General features: G+C 42.6%; 1 protein-coding gene across 1 annotated transcript; it reads right to left on the reverse strand.

Annotated features, from left to right (window-relative positions):
* Nucleotides 1-1,154: 1,154 nt before the first annotated feature.
* Nucleotides 1,155-19,710, reverse strand: TMEM169 (transmembrane protein 169). The gene is made up of 3 exons (XM_068138916.1): nucleotides 19,597-19,710; nucleotides 7,750-8,183; nucleotides 1,155-6,315 (listed from the first exon to the last, which is right to left on the reverse strand). Exons 2-3 carry the CDS (start codon nucleotides 8,051-8,053, stop codon nucleotides 5,693-5,695), a joined length of 927 nt encoding a protein of 308 aa, XP_067995017.1. The 5' UTR covers nucleotides 8,054-8,183; nucleotides 19,597-19,710; the 3' UTR covers nucleotides 1,155-5,692.
* Nucleotides 19,711-19,740: the final 30 nt, after the last annotated feature.

Here is a 19,740-nt window from a genome sequence, read left to right on the forward strand (position 1 = left end):
TTAGTAATTGCCTGTCATTTTAAGGGGGAAGTTGCTACAAATATATTTCAATACATCATAGCAAAACTCATTAGAAGCTGACATTTCCACAGTTTAGAGCAGGTAGTGTATTTTAGAAAGGCTGAATAAAAGTCAAGCTCTCCTTGCCTGGTTTTGTTGGGACAAACATGGGCTGCAGGCCATTAGTCAGTTTTGAGTCAGCCAGGATCTTATTTGGCTGCAGGTGTATCCCATGCCATAAACATCACAGGGAGTGTAAAGGGGGAAGTTTGCTGAGGAGAGGGGAGCTTCCTGCTGAGAGCCTTCTTTTTGGGTTCGTCTTGACCCTCCTCCTCCTATTGCTCTTGAGGGCTGCTTTCCTGTTTAGTGTGACTCTTGTACCTTTGCTGCGCTGAGTATGACTTTGTATACTTTATATTGGCATTGGTATCAGTTTTCTTGTTTCATTACATGTGCTGTAATTTCTACCTTTGGGTCTTAGCATTTTCCTAATCCCCCTTCTCTGCTCAGGAGGGGTCATTGGGTGATAGAGCAATTGCTATAGTCTAGGCCCAGACATGAGTTAAATGTAGGCATCTCCTTAGGCCACCTACCCCAGGAGCTGTTGGACTCGTGCCCAGCACTGGCACTGTAAAAGCCATTCCGTTTACATCTAATATTTGGGGTTGTTAGGACAGCAACTGCAGGTGATTCAGATAACCAGGCTAGAATAAATTAAGCTGTATTTGTCTTATATCACAATGAGGTAGTTTGCTGATATTTTGTAGTAGAAATAATTGATCCACTTATCACTGTAGAAGCAGAAAAAATTGGTGTATAGAGGAAGACACTCAAAAGTGCCTTGAAATACATTGGTCTTAACATATATTACTGATGGAGGAACTTGCAATAAACCAAGCCCTGGGGTAATGTGTTGCCTGGGAGGTGGTTTTTTGTACTATTTACCAGGGAGAGCATATTATCAAATTTGGTAGTTATCTTTTTTTACCTTGTAAAGTTAAATTTCCAGATGGAAGAAGTGGTTGGGAAAAGGAGCCCTAAGATAGAGAGATCACATTTGGGCAGAAACTTTGTATCTCAGAGGGCTCCAGGACAAATTCATCCATGGTTTACCTACTTTGAATGGATGCAAATCACAATAGATTCTAGCTGCTCTACTTTGGGGGGGAAAGTTTTATATTTTATAATGCTAAAAGCAAGGGCATCTGTCAAACACATGGACAAAGACATTGTTGGCCTGACTCAGACATTCTCTTTATTTTAATGTGTTCTGACAGACTTCAGCTACCACGTAATGACAAGAAATTGGGAAGACTAAAAGTTAATGGAACTGGGTGACCAAAGGGGATCCAGGAGAGTCCCTCAAGCCTAATTTCCCTGGGCTGCATGTTCACATGCAGTCACACTTTACCTTTTCATGTGAAAGGATGCTTAAGAGGCTTTCTGAACTCACTGATCAAACATACAATCATAAACCTGGTTGTTGGAAGAGAAATCATGATTTAGTAGATAAGCAAACATGATTTCCCAAGTAATTGAGAAGTTGTGTTTCCAAGTGGATTAGCTCCCTGAATTTGCTTCAACTTTCCTTTTTTTTTTTTTGTTTATATCTCCATACAGGGAATGAAGGAAGCTATCTTAGCCCTTGACTAGGAATTTCATTTGCATTTTCCAAAGATGCACATCACAGAAGAAATAAAATACCAAATAAGTGTTTGCCCTGTGCTAGCAGGAGGTTAAGACTTGTGTGGGAGAGCACCAAGGGTGTCATTTAATATTCAGACACCTCAGAGAATTGTATTGGTGTATTCCCCTTTGACTTACCAGAGATATGTCTGGAGTACTTAGGGGTTGTAAGAAGTCTTTCCAGCACAACTAAAATAGCAGCTCCAAGTCACAGACACACAGACCATATTTTAGAGTTAAATGTACATCCTGTTTTGGTATGGAAGGGTGTCCCTCCATACAGATCCTTGGAGCCAAAGCCACACAGATACCAAATAAGTGAACTAAAGCAAAGGTTTTCATTTGTGCAATATGAAGTAAAACCGAAGAAGATCCCAAATCCTAGATATCTGACAGTTCTGGATAGGCACACTGAGACCCATTTCAGACACTCTATAAAGTGGCTATTCAAAGATAATGGCTTGTGTTCAATGATCAGTACAGAATGACTATGTCCATCTCACAGCACCATTTTTAACACAAAGTCAAGCAGAAGCATTGAGAGCAACGTTCTTCTAAAGCCACATAGATCTTTATTCTCCACCCAGGCCAGCAAGGATGGAAAAAGGGAATGCAATTAAGAATAACAATCTGCAAACACACGCTGTCTTTACTTATAAAAAAAAACCCCATCCAGACTAGCGCAGCCAAAGCCACATTCAACAATCAGAGTAACTGGAATTCCCTGCAGCTTGACAATGGCACATAAGCAGAAAGTACTTGTGAGTTTCTAAAAGCAAGGGCATAACAAGACAAAAAAAAAAACATATACTTGTGCTTTATTTCTATTACAAGAGTTGATAATGATTATATATTTTTGCAGCAAGCAAACTGCTCTAAGGGAGAACGGACAAGAGAGAAAGCTATCCAGAGTTGTTTTGTGAAAAGTTTGAGTAAAACTTTTACAAATAGCACCAGAACTAACCCCAAGCTTAAACCAGCCCCCACCAAAATCAATGGCAGAGCACCCCGACGGCAGGAGCACAGGCAAGCTTGGTTAAATGTAAGGAATGGATTGTTCCAGTAAATCCCCCCAAAGGTGGCCTCCAAACCCAGAAGCATAGCTGCCATGGCAGAGGGAGGGTACTATGACTTCTCTGATGCTCCTTTCTGACTACGTAGCACTGAGAGGCACAGATTTAGTTTTGTCTCCACTCTGGCAGGCTGTTTGCAACCCTGAAAGCAAATCCTGCAGCTCAGCAGACATTTCACATAGTTGTATTCTGTAATGAGCTAGTATTTATCATCCAAACCCTCTGCAAGCTGAAGGTTCTTTGTGTGACTGACCCCAGCCTTTCGTCTAGCCTTGAACAGCTGCTCTGTAGCAGTGACAGCTGAATTGGGTTTACTCCCTCTACAGCAACGCACACTTGTCAACCATCCTTCCCCAAAAGCCACTTGTTTGCTGCATGTTGGGGCCAAGATATACAATCCACTCCTTTCATGCCAACAGCGTCCCTCTAGGCAAAGCGTGAGAACACTTGCCAGCAGGCCTTCTTTCCCATTGATGCTTGTTAAGCATCACTTTTCCCACCCTCCAGCCATGTGGGAGCCTGTGATTGCCATGTAGAGGAGTATTAAGCAGAGTGGCTGTGCTGGGTCATTACAGAATGCCAGCTCTGTCATGACTTCCTCAGCTTCTCCATTAATCCAGAAGCATATCAAGCTCTCTGATTCAAACAGCCCTATGAAAAGCATTTCACTGCTTGAACTGGTCCCAGTCATATGTCAGGCTCTTTGAACCCCAGTGTATTAGCTGCCACTGCCTCACAGGTTGGGGTATATTATACTAGGTTTGAGTTTTTTTTTGTGGAAGTTTATTATTATCTTTAAAGTCTTAGCCAGTAAAGACTGAAAGCTGAGCATCAGGAAACAGCAAACACAGCCTGGCTGTACCTGTGTCCAGGGAGCATCTCTGCTTTGTGGGTGAAGTCTGGGGCCGAGCCTGCTCTTGATATTTGACTTGTCACTACTCAAACTGGTAATTCTCAAGTTAGCACTAAGTGGCTGCCTTGGCTGGACATCCAAGAAGGACACAGTCCAAGAATGCAGCAGGGACTTTACTTACTTCTCAGTGTCAGGCCTAGAGGATCAGATAGATTTGGTTATGTATCACTGGTATGTATATGTGCTAAGCAGGACAGTCAGGGTAGTCTTGAGCTCATTCTTGAAATGCAGCACAAAGCAGTAGTTTCTGTGAAATTCAGCTTCTGAATTCTTCTCTTTACCACCCTAAGACTAGAGCAGCACCCCCTCTGTTAGGGAGACTGGGGAAGTGAAACACCAATAGAGATGTGTGACTGTGCAGCCTGACTGACTGCACACTACAAATTACCTACCCACAGCATGCAAATAGGGCGCTCCTCTGGACTGGGGCTAAGCCAGACCTTCTAGTAGCATCAGCTGAATTCGTAGGGCACTCAGAAAATTAATCATCACAGAATCACAGAATGTTAGGGGCTGGAAGGGACCTTGAAAGATCATCCAGTCCAACCACTCTGTCAGAGCAGGATCACCTAGAGCAGTTCACATATAAGTGCATCGAGGTGGGTTTTGAGTGTCTCCAGAGAGGGAGACTCCACAACCCCCTGGACAGCCTGTTCCCAATCGTGTTTCAGACATGTAACTCAGCCTCTATTAGAGTTTGTTATACCTCTCTTATGTCCTCCTTAGGCCAAAACCCCAATAGTCAATCCAGAAAAAGAACTTTTCTGCTAGTAATTTTTTTGAAGAGAAAATTAAAATTTCTCCAGCCTACGGTGAGAGCTGGTCTGGGAGCTAACTAAGATGCTGTGCAGCGTCCCAAAAGGAGGGAAACCAATTATGAAAATGAGACATGAGGGGAGGAGGATGTATAATCCATTGCTCTTCCATATAATTAACCAGAAGTATGTGTGGGATGTAGATTTCCAGAGCTGAGGCACTAATGGAGTTTGCTCCGGCATTCACAGGAGTGCCCCTGTTCTCAAAGGGAAGGTTCAGCAGCCCTTCTATGAGTGCAACTTGAAAACCAGAATGAATTTCATTGAGGCTTTCCATCCCAAGCATCTTCAGCTCCCTCTCCCTAAATACAAGTGCCACTGATCTACAGCTCCATTGCAGTGACATGCAAATGGATCATCCTTCCTCAGAGCATGTGTTGCTTCCCTCTAACACAACTGTTTGCACTTTACACTGGGTACGGTTCTCATAACCCATTCCTTCCTATGCAAGTGTGTCCTCAGCACCTATCTGTGCACCTACAACCACCTGAGGGTGCTTGGTGACAGGCCTGTCAGCTCTCCATGCACCACATTAGAGAGCAAGCCCTACTCTTCCATCATGTGATAGGAGCATTTCAGCTCAGTGTAGAGCTCATCTGCTTTTGTTAGAGGCTATGCTGCCCTCACCCAGTGAAAGGCTGGACACAACTGTTCCAGTGGTCTGTTTGTCAAACTCTGACAGTGTCTAAGCAGTTAGCTTGTAGAAAGACTGGAAATGGACCCTTTCTAGGGAAACTGAAGGAACATCACACATACTGGAATTAAGCCTTCACCTCTGAATGGGTTCCTATCTCCTGATGTTCATTCCCTGAGCGGGGACTTCTTTTCAGTGGGTCAGCTGATCACTGTTATGTCTTACTCCTGAAAAGTAAAGTCTAACTTTACAGAAGCGGATTTTTCAGCATGTATCTCTGCCACTCCACAAACAGGCTGAGCCCCACAGACCTGGATTTTCTCACTATTCCCAGAAGTCGTAATTAGGTAAAACAGATGACAAAACCTTGGAGAGCCATGCACCTCCCCATCCAGACCACATGAAGCTAGCACTCTTGCATTCTGTGACAATTAAAGAGCACTCCCAGCCTAATATTTTATTAAGTTTGTGTTTAAATATATATTTATATAGATTTTTTAAAAAATCAAAATGTTACTTTTTAGGTGAAAACCACTCACATATGACCAAAATAGTTAGCCAGGATGAAGGCTCAGACTGCTGAGGTCTCCACACCTTGTGCAGAACTCTTGCCAGAGAGACTACCTGAGATATTGTCAGAATCCAGCAGCTCAACAATACTGTATGGAGAGCAATCTTCCAAACCCAGCTTGCTACAAAGCCAGCCACAGAAGCCCTTCTCCATATCCCTGACAGCATGCCACCAGTACCCAAAGGACCATGCTACCTGGGCCACAGCTGAGTACAGGCCTAGGGAAAAAGACACAACCATAATTATAATTGGGTAGAAGATGATCAAAAAAGGGCAAAAGGTGATTTTGTGCCAGAAGGTCCTCTCTTCATTGTACACCAAGAAGATATTGTACCATGTAATGGTTCCATAGTAGAATGAAACCACAAAGGACACTACAAAAATGATGGGGAGGCAGATGATGGTCCAGAGGACGATGTGGGGTCCTCTGTCCAGTCCAACATCACATTTCTTCTTCTTCTCAGGTATGTTCTCTTTAGGAGGCTCCTTTGATTTAGCCAGTTCCTGCAGCTCTTTGTCAGTTAGTGTGACATGGATATCCACCATCTGACCCTTCTTCTTTCCTCTGGTGATTGTTCCAGTCAAGGTGACATATCGGCTGTCTAAAGGCATATTCCAGACACCTACAAATGCAAATAAACTCATCTTCATTAGAATTATTTACCGTATGGGGTATTTTGTGTAAACCCCCAAAGACAATTAGGCAGTGCACATGGGGTTATAGTTAAATTACAAAAAGATGGACTGCAAGAAGCAATGCAGTATTAAGAATTATCACAGAAGAAAATGAAAGAGCTAATGAAGGTGCAGACAGGAATTCCAGAAGACAAAAAACACAAAGGAGAAGACTACAGCATCTGCACTAGGGACAATACATGAATGGAAAGAGCTGCAGGAGTTAATGAGAAAGAGATGAGACAGAGTAACTGAATCAAGAATGGTATGCCTGTTTTCTCTGGTAACCTCATGGACTTACTCCTGAATTAGAGAAATATGACTATGAGAATAGAGAAATATGTTCTGGAATAAGCACGACCACACATGAAGTTATACTTGAACAGCTAATATTTCACTTTGCATTTGTGCAGCATCTCAATCCAAACTCATTTTCAATGTGTAGAAATAAACCTTACAAGCTCTCATAGAATTATATTTGCATTGTAAGGCATCAACAAAAGTGCCAAACGGGAAAGTGCTGGGTTGTGTATTGGAGTCATGAACAGACTGACTTAGCTTCCAAGTGGCATTGGTTTAGGATGATTGCTGCACCAGTGCTGGCCAGAAATTCTTCTATGGGGCTGAAATATGCTTCTTCCTGGTCTTATTTCTAACTAGCTTGGAAGGAGTTCTTCAGAAACTCTTAAAAGGAGGCTGAGAATTTTGGAGTGGCCCATAAAAATAGGAAGGTAGCAGGTGAACCATGAAGATAGGGGGTGGAATCATGGGGGAGTCTAATGTGGCTAATGGACCAGGAGCGTGCATTCACATTTAAGCACCTCTCAGCCTGCACTGCAGACTCACAAGAGGATGAGCCGAAGGTCCTGCCTTCCACACTTCTTCCCTGTAAGGCTATCCAGGACAAACATTAGAAGTGAAAGTGGCTTCAAGATGCTCCACAATGAACTTGACAAATAATCCCTCTTAAGGAGGAAGCTGTGCTGAGAGTATGCAAACAGAAGGCAAGAGCAAATCCTAGATAATGACTAAAACTCCTTTTCACAGGTACAGTCACTAAATCCATCTGCTTCCATCCTTTCACTTTACAGGCAGTGTTCTAGGCATGGGCAGGGGCTTGATCACAGCAGCACTGCATTTAATTTCTGGATCAACCCCAACCAATGCATATATTTAAAACTTAAGAGTGTGGCAACAACCAAACTTTGCAAAGAACTGCAGGAGACACCTCAAACTAGCCTACCATTCTTTCATATATGAACTCAAGCTCTAATTCCTACAGCCTTGGAGAGGATCAAGCCCACAGTCTCTGCCATTTGACCTCAGTGTATACTGGCATCAAAAAAAGTTTATAGAAAGTGGATGTTCCCAGGAATACATACCATCTGCCATGGACTGACCCAGGAACTTGGAGCCTTCCTCAGAGCTCCTCTCCCCTCCTTCTTCATCTGCCTGTTCCTCTTCCACCTTACTCTCATTCTCCGACCGATACACGATTATTGACTCAGGACGGGACTCTTTCTTCTTCTTTTTCCTCCGGTCCATAGTGGCTTCCCCATCAAATGTGACAGTGGTTCCCACAGCTCTTCTCATAGAGCCACGGTGAGGGCTCTGGCTTCCAGATTTGCTCTCTTTCTGCACTGTCTCCTCCATCTCACTGCTGCTTTCAAGTGTGTCACTTGGCATCTTGCAACACTTGATTCCAATCTAACGGATCCTACACTTAGAAGTCATTGATTAGACAACAGTTCCATGGATGCTTTGTTTGGTAAGATGTCCCACTGCTGACATCCAAACTATGCACTCCATTCCCAGCCTAAAATGAGAGATAAAGCTGAAAAAGTCTCTTTTTCTTGCCAAGCAGAAAAATATTCCCACAATTTTTCTAACAAGAGTTATTTCCACCTGGTTTAAATGTCACCTGAAGATCCTTATTACTGTCATGACCATCAATTTCATTACACAGATACATGTTTTGTAGTATCACCTAATCCTGATTCTCAGATTCCAATTTTAAATATAACAAACCAAAGCCACTGGAAAAGGAAAGAGTATTAACATTTATAAGAAGAGATTAAACAAGTACAGCTTACTTGGTGAATTGAACATTCCTCTGCAATGCTGAAAGCAAACAAAAGACAATAGTTTTGGCCCACATGCATAGGAATGCAGAAATTAAACCACAGGCAAAAAAAAGAAGCTGACTGATTTAAAGGGTTGGCCCAGCTTAGAGACAACTGCAGCAGGAACACTGCATTACACCACCTACACTGGTGCCAGCTTTCCTCATTTTGAGTGTCATCTGATTTAATGCCCATAGCAAGGATATTACAAAAAATAATCAAATTATGTCAGAATGAATGATGCTTCATACATTACCAATTTAGCATTATGTAGTGCCATCAAACCATGAAAACACAGCGAGATTACAATTACAATGACTTCAGGAACTGGAATTGGAAACCGCAGCAAAGTCTTCTGCTTGTGCAGGGAAAACAAATCTTCACAAACCTTTTCAACAACTATAAGGGCTCTTTTTTTTACCCTCCATTACAACAAGAAAAAAATTAAAAGCAATATTAAGTCACACTGTTACCTGTGGTAAGGTTGCCTAAGTAAAAAAAGTCCAGATAATTAAACATGCCTCAAGGCAGACATATCCTGCTCCATGAACACAGAAGACACAGGATTAATGGTTCTCAGATTTCACAACATTTAAGAAACTGACTGTGCCTGAAGTATTCAGGAACTGATATGAATACATTTTAACAGCTCTGAAGAGCTGTGTTGAACATTTACATTTACATTCATAGTTAAAAGAATGTACATGGCCAATAATTAAGCTTCTACCTAGTATCTGAGTCATCTCTTTAACAGGAAACTCAGAAACATAGTTATCATAATTTATAGCCCACACAATTCCAGGGAAATTGTTTTACTTGAACAGATGCTAGGAAAAAAGTTGAGCATTTCTAGATTTGGCAGCATATTCCTGGTTTTCCCACAGATGTAAAACTTTGCTAGTTTGTTTTGAAATTTTTTTCCTGAAGTTTACATCAACTATTTATGCCTCATACATTCACACACACACCCCCACCCCAACTATTTATGCCTCACACACACACATCAACGATTTACATCTCATACATTGCACACACCCCCCTTTTAATTGTTTCAGTTTAACACCTAAGACTGTGGCCAGTTGGCTCTGTGTGGTTTTGAAGAACTCAGCAATTCAGATTATGTTTTGCATTATAGAAAATAAATTTTCCCTGGTGATCAGAAGACACATAAGAAGAAATTAAAGGGAAAAAAAACCCAACAACACAAGAAGAACACAGAAGTTGGACTACTTCTAAATCACTGGGCAGGGAATATCTTGGCTAGCTCTGCAGCATGGCTGGGAACAGACTGTTTAGATTGCCATCTCAGTTTACACCTGCCATGCAAAAAGTTATGCCTAAATTTGCAGACATACTGGGAAACAGCTCTATACAATACTATATCTACAGCAAATGCTCTCCCCTCAATGCAGTGCCAAGTTTTAAATCCTTAGAACTATCTAAAAGCAAGTTGATCTAAATATTCCCCTGTTGATCAGGGGAAACAAGAGTGAAAAAGGACAGTGAGGAGGAATACACCCTAGTGTGATGTACCAAACAGGTATGGTTCAGTGTGGAAGCTGTTCAAAATCACTGCTTGTGCAGTCTCCTCCCATTCCAAAGTCCAACCTTAACAGAAAATGTAGGAAATCATCTCATCACCTCTACCCACCCCCCAAAAAAGGCCTCATAAATGAGCTAATGAGAAACAGTTCCTCAATGTAGTTCTTGTACTTCTGCCTGAGGAACATGGATGCATCATGCAGATAGGCAGTTTTCCACATGCCATAAAAGAGGAATGGGATATGCAAGAAATGTTACAGTGAAATGTAATGCTTTGCCTTCCACTTCCTCCTTTTAACTCCAAAGCAAACCATCCACTGACTTCAAAGACAGCAAGCTCTAGCTCTTAATGCATTAACATTGGGCTCTGAGGTCTCTCCACATCCACTGGAATTCATGGAAGCTTTCATTCAGTGGTTTTTAAAAACACATTTTTAGTTAAATGTAATAAATCTATTCTATGGAATAAATTCAGTCTTTGTAGGAAATTCATCCAGGAGGTACAATATTCTCTAATGTTTTTCTCTGAGAATCAGCAATGAAACTTCATGTTTTGTATCTATGAAAGCCTAAGATCACCTGATTGAACCTAATGAGCTCCTGAGACAACTGTGAGATTCCCCTATCAGTGAAAAGAAAGCAGGCCTTAAGCCACAGAGGAGCCAAAAGCATCAGTGCTGGGATGATGTATTACAAGTCCAGAGACACAGATGATGATTTGGGATTAGATTCCCAAAGTTCTTGACTGTTCCAGTCTCTACTGCCCTGAAAAAAGAATGACTAATGTCAATTCTTTGTGTGAAGCCAATGCCTAAAGGACAACATCAAACTTCACTGTTAGGAGGAGCAAGGTGATGTCACTTTTGAATCTGTCACAGATAGGTGCTTGTGATCTGTGTCCAGTTCTTGTGCTCACTTGAATGTGATGCAGGTTAATGACTAGAAGATGCCTATGATTCCCAAGTTTTTTTGCTATGTCTGATGTTTCTACCACACTAGAGCAGCTACTGCCACTGTGAGTTATCACCAGAGCTAAACAGAAATACAACAGAAGGATTATCAAGGGGTGACAGCTCAGTTTCTTCTTGTTCCTAATCTGAGATGAAGGGTGGGAAGAACCAGTGGGGGACATGCCATTGAGAAGCGTCATTGTGGTGGATAAGGAAGTGAAAGAGCCCAGGCTATCCTTTAAGGCACAAGGAGGTAAAATCTGATGTCAATCTTTCTACATGAGAAAAAACACATGGTGAGGGAGATACCTCTGGTCCAGCAGAGGAAGGGGCAGTGAGATAAAAAGCTGAAAGATACAAATACAGGGTAGACATTAGGTAGGTGTTGTAAGAAAGTGAGTAGCTATCACTTGATACACATCACAGAGGGCTCTGGAAAGTTGTCCCATCATTGGAAGCCTCCACATCTTGACCACAGTTTGGTCACCAGTACTTGACCAGAAGAGGTATAAATGTGGGGAAGTTCTCTGTATTGCAGAGCAGTCATATTGAAAGATCACAAAGATCCCTCCTAATGTTATGCCTGTTTTCACACTAAGTGTTTATTCTTTCTTCCCCTCTACCACCTGATCCAGACCTTCTGAACTCAACACTTCAAACCACTACCGTCAGCCCCATATCCTGCAGGGATGCTTGTGAATGAAGCAAATTCACACTCCAATCCCATTTTTCCTGCGAATATTTTCTCCATAGTTGTGACCAAAAAATGGGCTCTTGCAAAAATCACAGTAGTGTACACAATGCTGCTTTTGAAGTTGTTCTTCAGCACTACACAGCTGTCCACAGCATCAGCTCTTTCAGCCACACACCAAGCTCTTCACCTGTTCAAAGCCTTGCTGTGGAGTTGCAACATGACAATTGCTGCTCATCTCATATTAGTGAGCATGGGGGCAGACAGGAATCTAATAACTGTCCATGGGAGGGAAGACAAAGAAATGGTCACATTTCAGGGATAGCAGGGGGCAGTTTATTAGCCAAACAATTTTTTATTAATCTGTGTGAAAACAGATGGAGAACCCTGAGGAGGCAGCTCTGTAGAAACACTCTGTAGAGGAATTTTTAGAAGCACAGTCTTCTGTTACTATGCAGGAAAGCTACTGCTGCTTATGCTTTGACACAAAGTGGGAGACTAAAAGCTTGGCCTTGCACCATTTAGGTCAAAGGAAGTTTTTTCCATTGGTTTTCAGGGCTTGATCCTGCTGATGACAGAAATTATCTGGTTTGAATGCAGACAGGAAGGAAGAGCCTTCCCACAAGCTAATAAAATCTTAAATCCCTGCTATAGCCCACATAACCTTTTTATGGCTGCACAGAGCAGATATGAGAGGACAAAATGTAGACGGTAAGCAGTGAGGAGCATCAGTTTTTGTTTTCATGGCTACATAAAATGTACAACACATAAGAACTGGCACTGCCTTCACTCATATCATGCAGGGCTTATCTGCAGAAACAAAAAACCACAACCTGTACTTTAGAAGCACTGTGAGTTACGCAGGATGGGGAAGAGATAAGGGTAAAATATTCCCCAGTGACACACATGGAAAGGGAGCTCCCCATTCATGTATTCTCCTGTACCTGCTCCTTTTGCTCCATAGCCTCCCCACTCCCAATCCCTTCCCCACCCAAGCCTGCCTCTGGTTTTATGCATGTTTCTGAGGATGTATGCTACCTAAGGATTATTTCCAATCCCTAGTATTTTTAAGGAGGTTATCTACTGGTAGACTGTACATGTGAAAATAGATTATATTAGATCCACCCAGCTGTTCAGTCACCAACCAGTGATGTTATGACAAAATGCACTGTCTAATGCAGGACATGTAGCCTCAGACTCTACAAAAACATGTGGCACAGCCTGTGTAAAAAAAGTACACTTAATTTAGACATTATCCCAAGAGAGGGCTGAACAGCAGGGCTCCTTCAACAGCTTTGGATCCCTAAATGACTCCTCATGATCTTGCACATATGCATCCTCACCGTACCCTGCTGAAACAGGGGACAACATGTATCCCTATTTCATGGTGACATAGCTCAAACTAGATTGCAGTTGCTTGAATCTAGCAAATACTCAAGGTTGTGACAAATGACATTAGAAGGGAAGGCAAGAACAGCCTCTCCCTATCAGTACTTGTGTCTGTGCAGATTGCAGTGAGTTTGACAGAGAGATTTACCTCGCTGAAAATAACCTTTTTACATTTTTAAAGAATATGAAGTGTTCTTTTCAGCTAGATGGATTCCCTCATCAGTCTCACCAGGCAGCTCCTGCTAGAGGAAAGGAAGTCTAAGAAAAGGAAGGAAAAACTACCCCTCATGGCCCCTTGCAGGCTGCATTAAGTGTCTGTTTAACAATAGCATGAGGCACAAAGGAAAACATCTGCCTATGCCACCCCAGCAAGGTAGGAGAAAGCAAACAGCAAAGCTCATAGATCATGTCTTTTCCTCTCTGCTTAATCCACAAGCTTCAAAGCACTTTCATTTATTCAAGAGAGAGTCAAAAAAAAAAAAAAAAAAGACCATGATCTAGGTGTGCATTTGAGCAGGAGCAGACCTCAGGCTAGACTGCCAAAAGCACAGAATGGCACTGAGCACTAGAGCAGGAGGGATAACACAGTATGATGCTTCATGACGAGAACATAATGGGTGCTTGCTAATAGAGCTCCCCTGCCCTAAGCCCTCCAGAGCAGAGGGTGCTAAAAGCCCAAGCTAAAATCAAAGAGAGGAGTGGGCAAGCAACACAGCCTCCTTTGCCTAGTCTTTCCCAACTGAACACTGGCAGATAGCTCCTGTCTGTCAGTAGGTGGCATTAATGCCAGCACTGTCCTACACTGCTGAGCAGCTTCTAGACCAATCCTGCTGGAACCGTCAGCTGGAGCTGCCTCAGCCACCACAGGTTGACCATCTCTGAGGCTGCAGCTGCAGCAAGTCCAGACTTGATCAGGTGTGGATTTAGGGCACATTGGCTGACAGTGCCATGCTGCCTGGCTGAGGCCCCTTGCTCTCCCTGACATCCTAAGTGAGACACCCAAATGCTTGCTGACAGCCTTCTGCAAACATGGCCGAATCAACAAAAAGAATTAGTTGAGAGAAGTGTTCCTAAGTATCACTGAGTTGTTTCTGGATGACATTTTCCAAGGGTTTTTTTAAAAGTCAAGGACATTTTACAGAGTATCTGTTTTATGAATCAGTTACCTAACTTTTCCAAATGCTAGAGAGTAGTAACTGCTGTGCAGATCAGTACTACTGAAAGCTGCAAAACAGCATACAAGAAAAACTGCACATTTTTATTTTATATTAAATGAAGTGCCTAATCGATTTTCTGGCATACCAACTTTCACAAATTCCCCAAACTGTGCAGTTCTACATTGTTTTTTAGAACAAAAGCCTGAAGTGTTGTTTCTCCCTTGTCTCTCAACTTCTTTCTCCAGACTGCTAAAAGAAAGAATTTGGACAAGGGAATCAAAAGCTTCCCACTGCCTCCACAGGGATAAGATCTGCTTCTTTATGCTTATTATACTATGCTGAGAATGTCAATGAATGGCATGTGCACATTCACCTTTGAAGAGAACTAAGGTTTTAAAAAAAGAATAACTTAGAAATGCAGGTTGGTTCAAAATCTTCAAGGCTAAGTCCCTAAATCTTGTAGGAAGAAAAAAATCTCCATCATAAAGTAGAGAAACGCTCTCTCTCCTGCTCTATCCCTCTCTTCTGCATTTGCCAAAGCAGGCCACCTTGCATCTTGAAACAGCAGGTACCCACTGAAATTCCTCCACTATCCTCCATGTCCCTGATGGATTGCACTCTACCATAGGAATGGCCAACTGAAGTCAGTCTAAACACCTTGAGCCCAGCAACATGCCTCTAAAGCCATGCCCTTAGGCTGGAATCAGTTGTAGCATCTATTTTTATTGGTATAATACTTGATTTATCCTTAGTTTCGATGCTTGATATTAAATGGGATTGGAAGATGCATTAGGAGCTTGCTCCATACATCCAGCTGGTGTTATAGCTGCTCTAGGCATCCAAGCAGATACCTATGAGACAGTAACAACTGGGCAAACATGTAGTACATGAAAATAAGTTTTGGGGCCTTCACCTCCCTTTCCAGAGGGCAGAGAAAACACCTTTTCCACACTGTATACCCACATACAAGTAAGAAGCACAGGGAGTGCTGTCTAAAGGCTGCAGAGCCATGAAATGGTGTGTGTGAAGCACTTGTGTTTAAAAACAAGATAGTGCAGCCCTAGCTAGCTAGAGACCTGGCTGGAAGGTGGTTGTTTCAGTGAAGGACTACAAGACCTTAATTTCCTTTCCTTTGGAAATCATGCAGTGCTCTCTCTGTGATCTTTTATTCTATGCTGGACTCCAGCCTGACTTTTATAACTGAAGACTAGGACTCTGTGTTGGCATCTCAAACTCTTTTTCCTTCTCTTCCTACTGTCTGTCTCCTCTCCTCTCCTTCCCTGCCCTGCTCTGTACTGGCAAGATCAAGCACCCCAGTGCTTTACTCAGACAAAATGAGGAGAGACCACATATTAATATCCGCAGTTAAGGATCAAAAAGTTGCATCCATGCAGCCCAATAGAAAACACAGTAAACTGCAAATCCAGTCTGGAAAGGATTATCTGAAAAACACAAAAACCAAATTACATCCTGTGGTTCTTATTTAGGCAAGACATGTGGGGGCTTTGGAGCAGAGCTTTCTCCGAGTTACACCCAACTGCATCCCAGGAGCTGCTTAAGAGGCGAACTGCACAGCCAGAACTGGAAGATTCCTCTGGGAGTGATTCAGGACTGCTTAATACATTGCACAGTAAACATCATCTAAGATATTTAGATGGAATCTCCAACAGCAGGAATTAGTTGGCTCAGGGGACTCTTGATTGCAGAGTGCAGATACAGATCCATGATGCCAGGATATTAAAAATGCAGCACTTTCAATTGCAGACAAGTTAATGGTTTAGTATCATTAGTAAGATATTGGCAGGATGTGTGATTATTTAGAAAATCTGTCTACATACCAGTTTCAAACTGTTGGATGCTAATATTCTACATCTTGCACAACTGCAAACTCTGAGTGGGAGTCTCTCTTCATTATGTCCTGCATTTATTTTAATCACTGGAATGAAATTCCTAGGGATAATGATGAAAGGTAGTAAAATCCTGACCATCTCCTAATTAGGCTGAAATTCTCTGAGATTCCACTGAGAGTAAAATACTTTTCCAAAGGGGAAGTCCCTAAAAAGATTAATCAGCTACAGCCTGGCCATCAGATGGGATTGACTGGGAACTGTTCTGTCATGGAAACCAGAAGCCATGGAACAGAAAGACTCTCACTTGCCATTGAGAGATGATGAAAGAAGAAACAGCACAGGAGAGAATGCACAGACAGGACATGAAAGTAGCAGGGATTTCCAAAGAAGCCTTTTGTGTAATCCCAGAGAAAGGTCCAGAGAAGAAGGGTAACAGAAACTCAACACCAGTTTTCATTTGGTTTTGGCTCAGTGCTTCTTGTAACGGGGGTGGGGAGGGAATGCAATTTGGTATTCCAGGAGAAGATAGGAACCTGGAGAACCTGTGACTGTGGGGTTCTGAGAAAGCAAAAGCAGAGACTGCTGGAGTGCAAGCCTGCTTTTTGTTCTGAAGGTTAACTATCAAAAAATGTCAGAAATCATCTTTGACCTTAAAGTTTTATTTCTGATACCAAGAGGCTTTTCATTAAAACTCCTCTGCTCTCACCTACTTGTAAGACTGCTGGCCCCAGACATCTCTCTCCCAGGGACTGGACCCCACAGAAGATTTTCTCTGTTTAGAGCCATCCATTTTCTCACATCAGGTTGGTATTTAACAACTCTGAGACCTTCCCCCTCGCCATCACAGATTACGAGCCATGGGAGGGCAGAGACCCACTGAAGGACAGAAGGCTGTAAGGAATTATTATGGTAGGATTTTCCAAGCATGGCAGCATACTGGACTGGCAGATGTCATCAGCTGAATAGCTGAGCCATAGGCTGGCAAAGCACAAAATCAGCTTTTGACAAAAGTAGCCTTTCCTGAAAATGTAGAGTTTCCTATTAATCTCACCAAATTGAACTAGTTCATTCAAATCCAAGATGAAATCTGGAAGCTATAAAACCAGAAAATCTAGTTTTTTCCTCTTTGATCTATAAATAATAAAGTAGATATTGAAGAATGATGCATGCTAATCCCAAAACTCTGAAGGAGCTGACAACTAGGGAAGAAAACCCCACCAACCACTGACAAATTCCTTTTCCTAAGTGTGTCATTCTGATTTTTGAATGCATGTTTTAAGCAATAGATATACCAAGGGGAAAAAATAAATCAGATGGCTTTCAACTTCAAAAAAAGAAAATGAAGACTCCAAGGCTTTAAGTACAGATTTATTTTTTTCCACATACAAGCTGACACAGACTGAAAATAATAAAAGGTAAATATCGGCTGTCTAATCAGATACTATTTTCTAGCATGTAAAAATTAAGAATCTGAACATTAAGTTTATAGAATAACATAAATATGTAAGAAGAGCCTACTGAATTTACCACTATGATTGCATGTAGTGACAGACCAACTTGTTTTACTGCTACTAGTAAGAGAAAATGAACACCCCTTTGTAAATAAGAAAGTACACACGTAGGAGAAGATTAAAATTGGGTTTAGTTAATAAGATTTTCTTCTTTACTGCATAAATGATTTTTAATTTCAACCACTGGATTGATTCACACAAAGGTACACTTTGAATCCTTGGTTCTAAAGACGACACACATGACAGTGAATAGAAGCCATTGCCTTGCTGAAAACACCCTTGAGCATGGGTTGTTGCAGCTCTGTTCTTTGTGGACAGATTATGTGCTAGTAGGGGCTGCCACCCATTGAATACCAAGGAATGGATGTCTCCTTTCCTTGCCTCCTTACTCTCCAAGCTTTATGTCTCTCCCTTTCTCCTCCCACCCATCAGTCACAGAACCTTAACACGTGTCTTCAGCCCCTGTATTTATGGCCTTTCTTTGGCTATTATGAAATTTTAAACAAACAAACAAACACCCAAGCAATTTATCCTGATAAGGAAGAAAAGTAATTTTACAGTGGTCTCTGGGAAAAACACTGAAATAAAGCAAGTCATAGGAGCAGAGGGGCCCACTGCATTTTCCTTGGTGGCCTGCAGCTCAGTCAGGATAGCAAGCAGGTTGGAATATGAAGATCTACTTCACTAGCACAGATGAGTGCTTCTCCCTGGGATTAATTAATCACTATTCTGATACAGCCTGCCTAAGATGTGTAGGATAGTCAGAGACAATCCCTCAAACGGTCACAAATGGGGATCTGTGGAGGCTACAAATTGTGGAAGTTTATTAAAGGGGGCTGCAGAAATTCTTTCATTGTCACCCACAGTGCGTCATATTTTCCCTCCAGAAAGTAATACCCAGCTGGAAGGCAACTTTGTCTAATGGTTGCCTCACCAGCCTAAGTCACCATGCAGAAGCCCATTCCTGTATTGTCACACTTTGCTGAATGAGTCCAGACATACCATTAACTTCTCCATGCCTTTCCTTCCCTACAGTTAAAAGGTGGAGAGACAACTTCCTTTGAGACATACAGCTTCAGAGTAAAGATGCTATCTTACCATGGTCTCTGATTTAAAGTATTAAACCTTAGAATATGTTTTGGGAAAAGAAAATAAATCCATTTAACACATGAGAAAACCAAAACAGACTCAATGTATCTCCCACATTACTTATATGTGTATTTTAAAGATTTTTCTTACTCTCTCCTCACATTCCCCATCTTGCCTAAGGCAAAACTAATAGGACAAAATTGAGATACACTTTCAAGCATCTTTTCTATTGAAAAAGACAGAAGAGATGCCTGGAAAGACACTGAACATGCTCACACAGGCTCCTGGGCACATCAGCACTGGTTAAAATCACCTGCAATGGACGAAGATGTTCTGTCACTTCACTGTGGTCTAGAAAGGAAAATAACGTTGGCTGTCCTCTATGTCCACTGAATAATTAATACTGACCTTACCGAGTGCAGTTTTAAGTGGAAAAAACTCCACCACAAAGGCATGTTAGCACAAATAGGCTGTGTTAGGATATGGTAAATGATATCACTACAGCTTTCACGACCTCTACCCGACAAAGTCCTTGCCTGGTGAGAGGCTTCTCCATCCGTGGGTCGCTGGCAAGAGACCACCAGCAGCTTTTTCTGCTATTTATGGCACCTTTAGACCATTACACCGACTTCTCCCTACTGGGGCTCCACGCCCCGTGCTCCTAAGGGCGTCTTTCCGAGCGGCTGTGGAAGGTGACCCGAAATGGTTCAGAAAAATAGGAGCCCCCTCCCTCCCCCTTTATATCAGACGAGGCCACGGATGTGGACTAGGTGGGTTTGCTGCGAGGCTGCAGCAGGCAGAGGCGACATCGAGGACGCTACCTGAGGAACCGATCCCTCCTAAGCGCTGAAACGTGTGTCCAACGGTTCCCTCCACCGCGGGGACGGACCCGGGCAATACCGAGCCATGGCCAACCGCCTCCCTTACCTGCCTTCCGCCCGCGGGCCCCGGTGCCGCGCTGTGCTGTACCGCAGGTCGCAGAAGCGACCCAGCTCTCCGCGGTCCCGGGCACCGCCAGCACCGCTCCGCCACCACCCGCTCGCCGTCTCCGGCGCTCGGGCGGGCGGGGCT

This window comes from Melanerpes formicivorus, unplaced genomic scaffold (assembly GCF_026170545.1).
Source record: "Melanerpes formicivorus ecotype bairdi unplaced genomic scaffold, bMelFor1.0.p_v2 SCAF_5, whole genome shotgun sequence".
Lineage (NCBI taxonomy): Eukaryota > Metazoa > Chordata > Aves > Piciformes > Picidae > Melanerpes > Melanerpes formicivorus.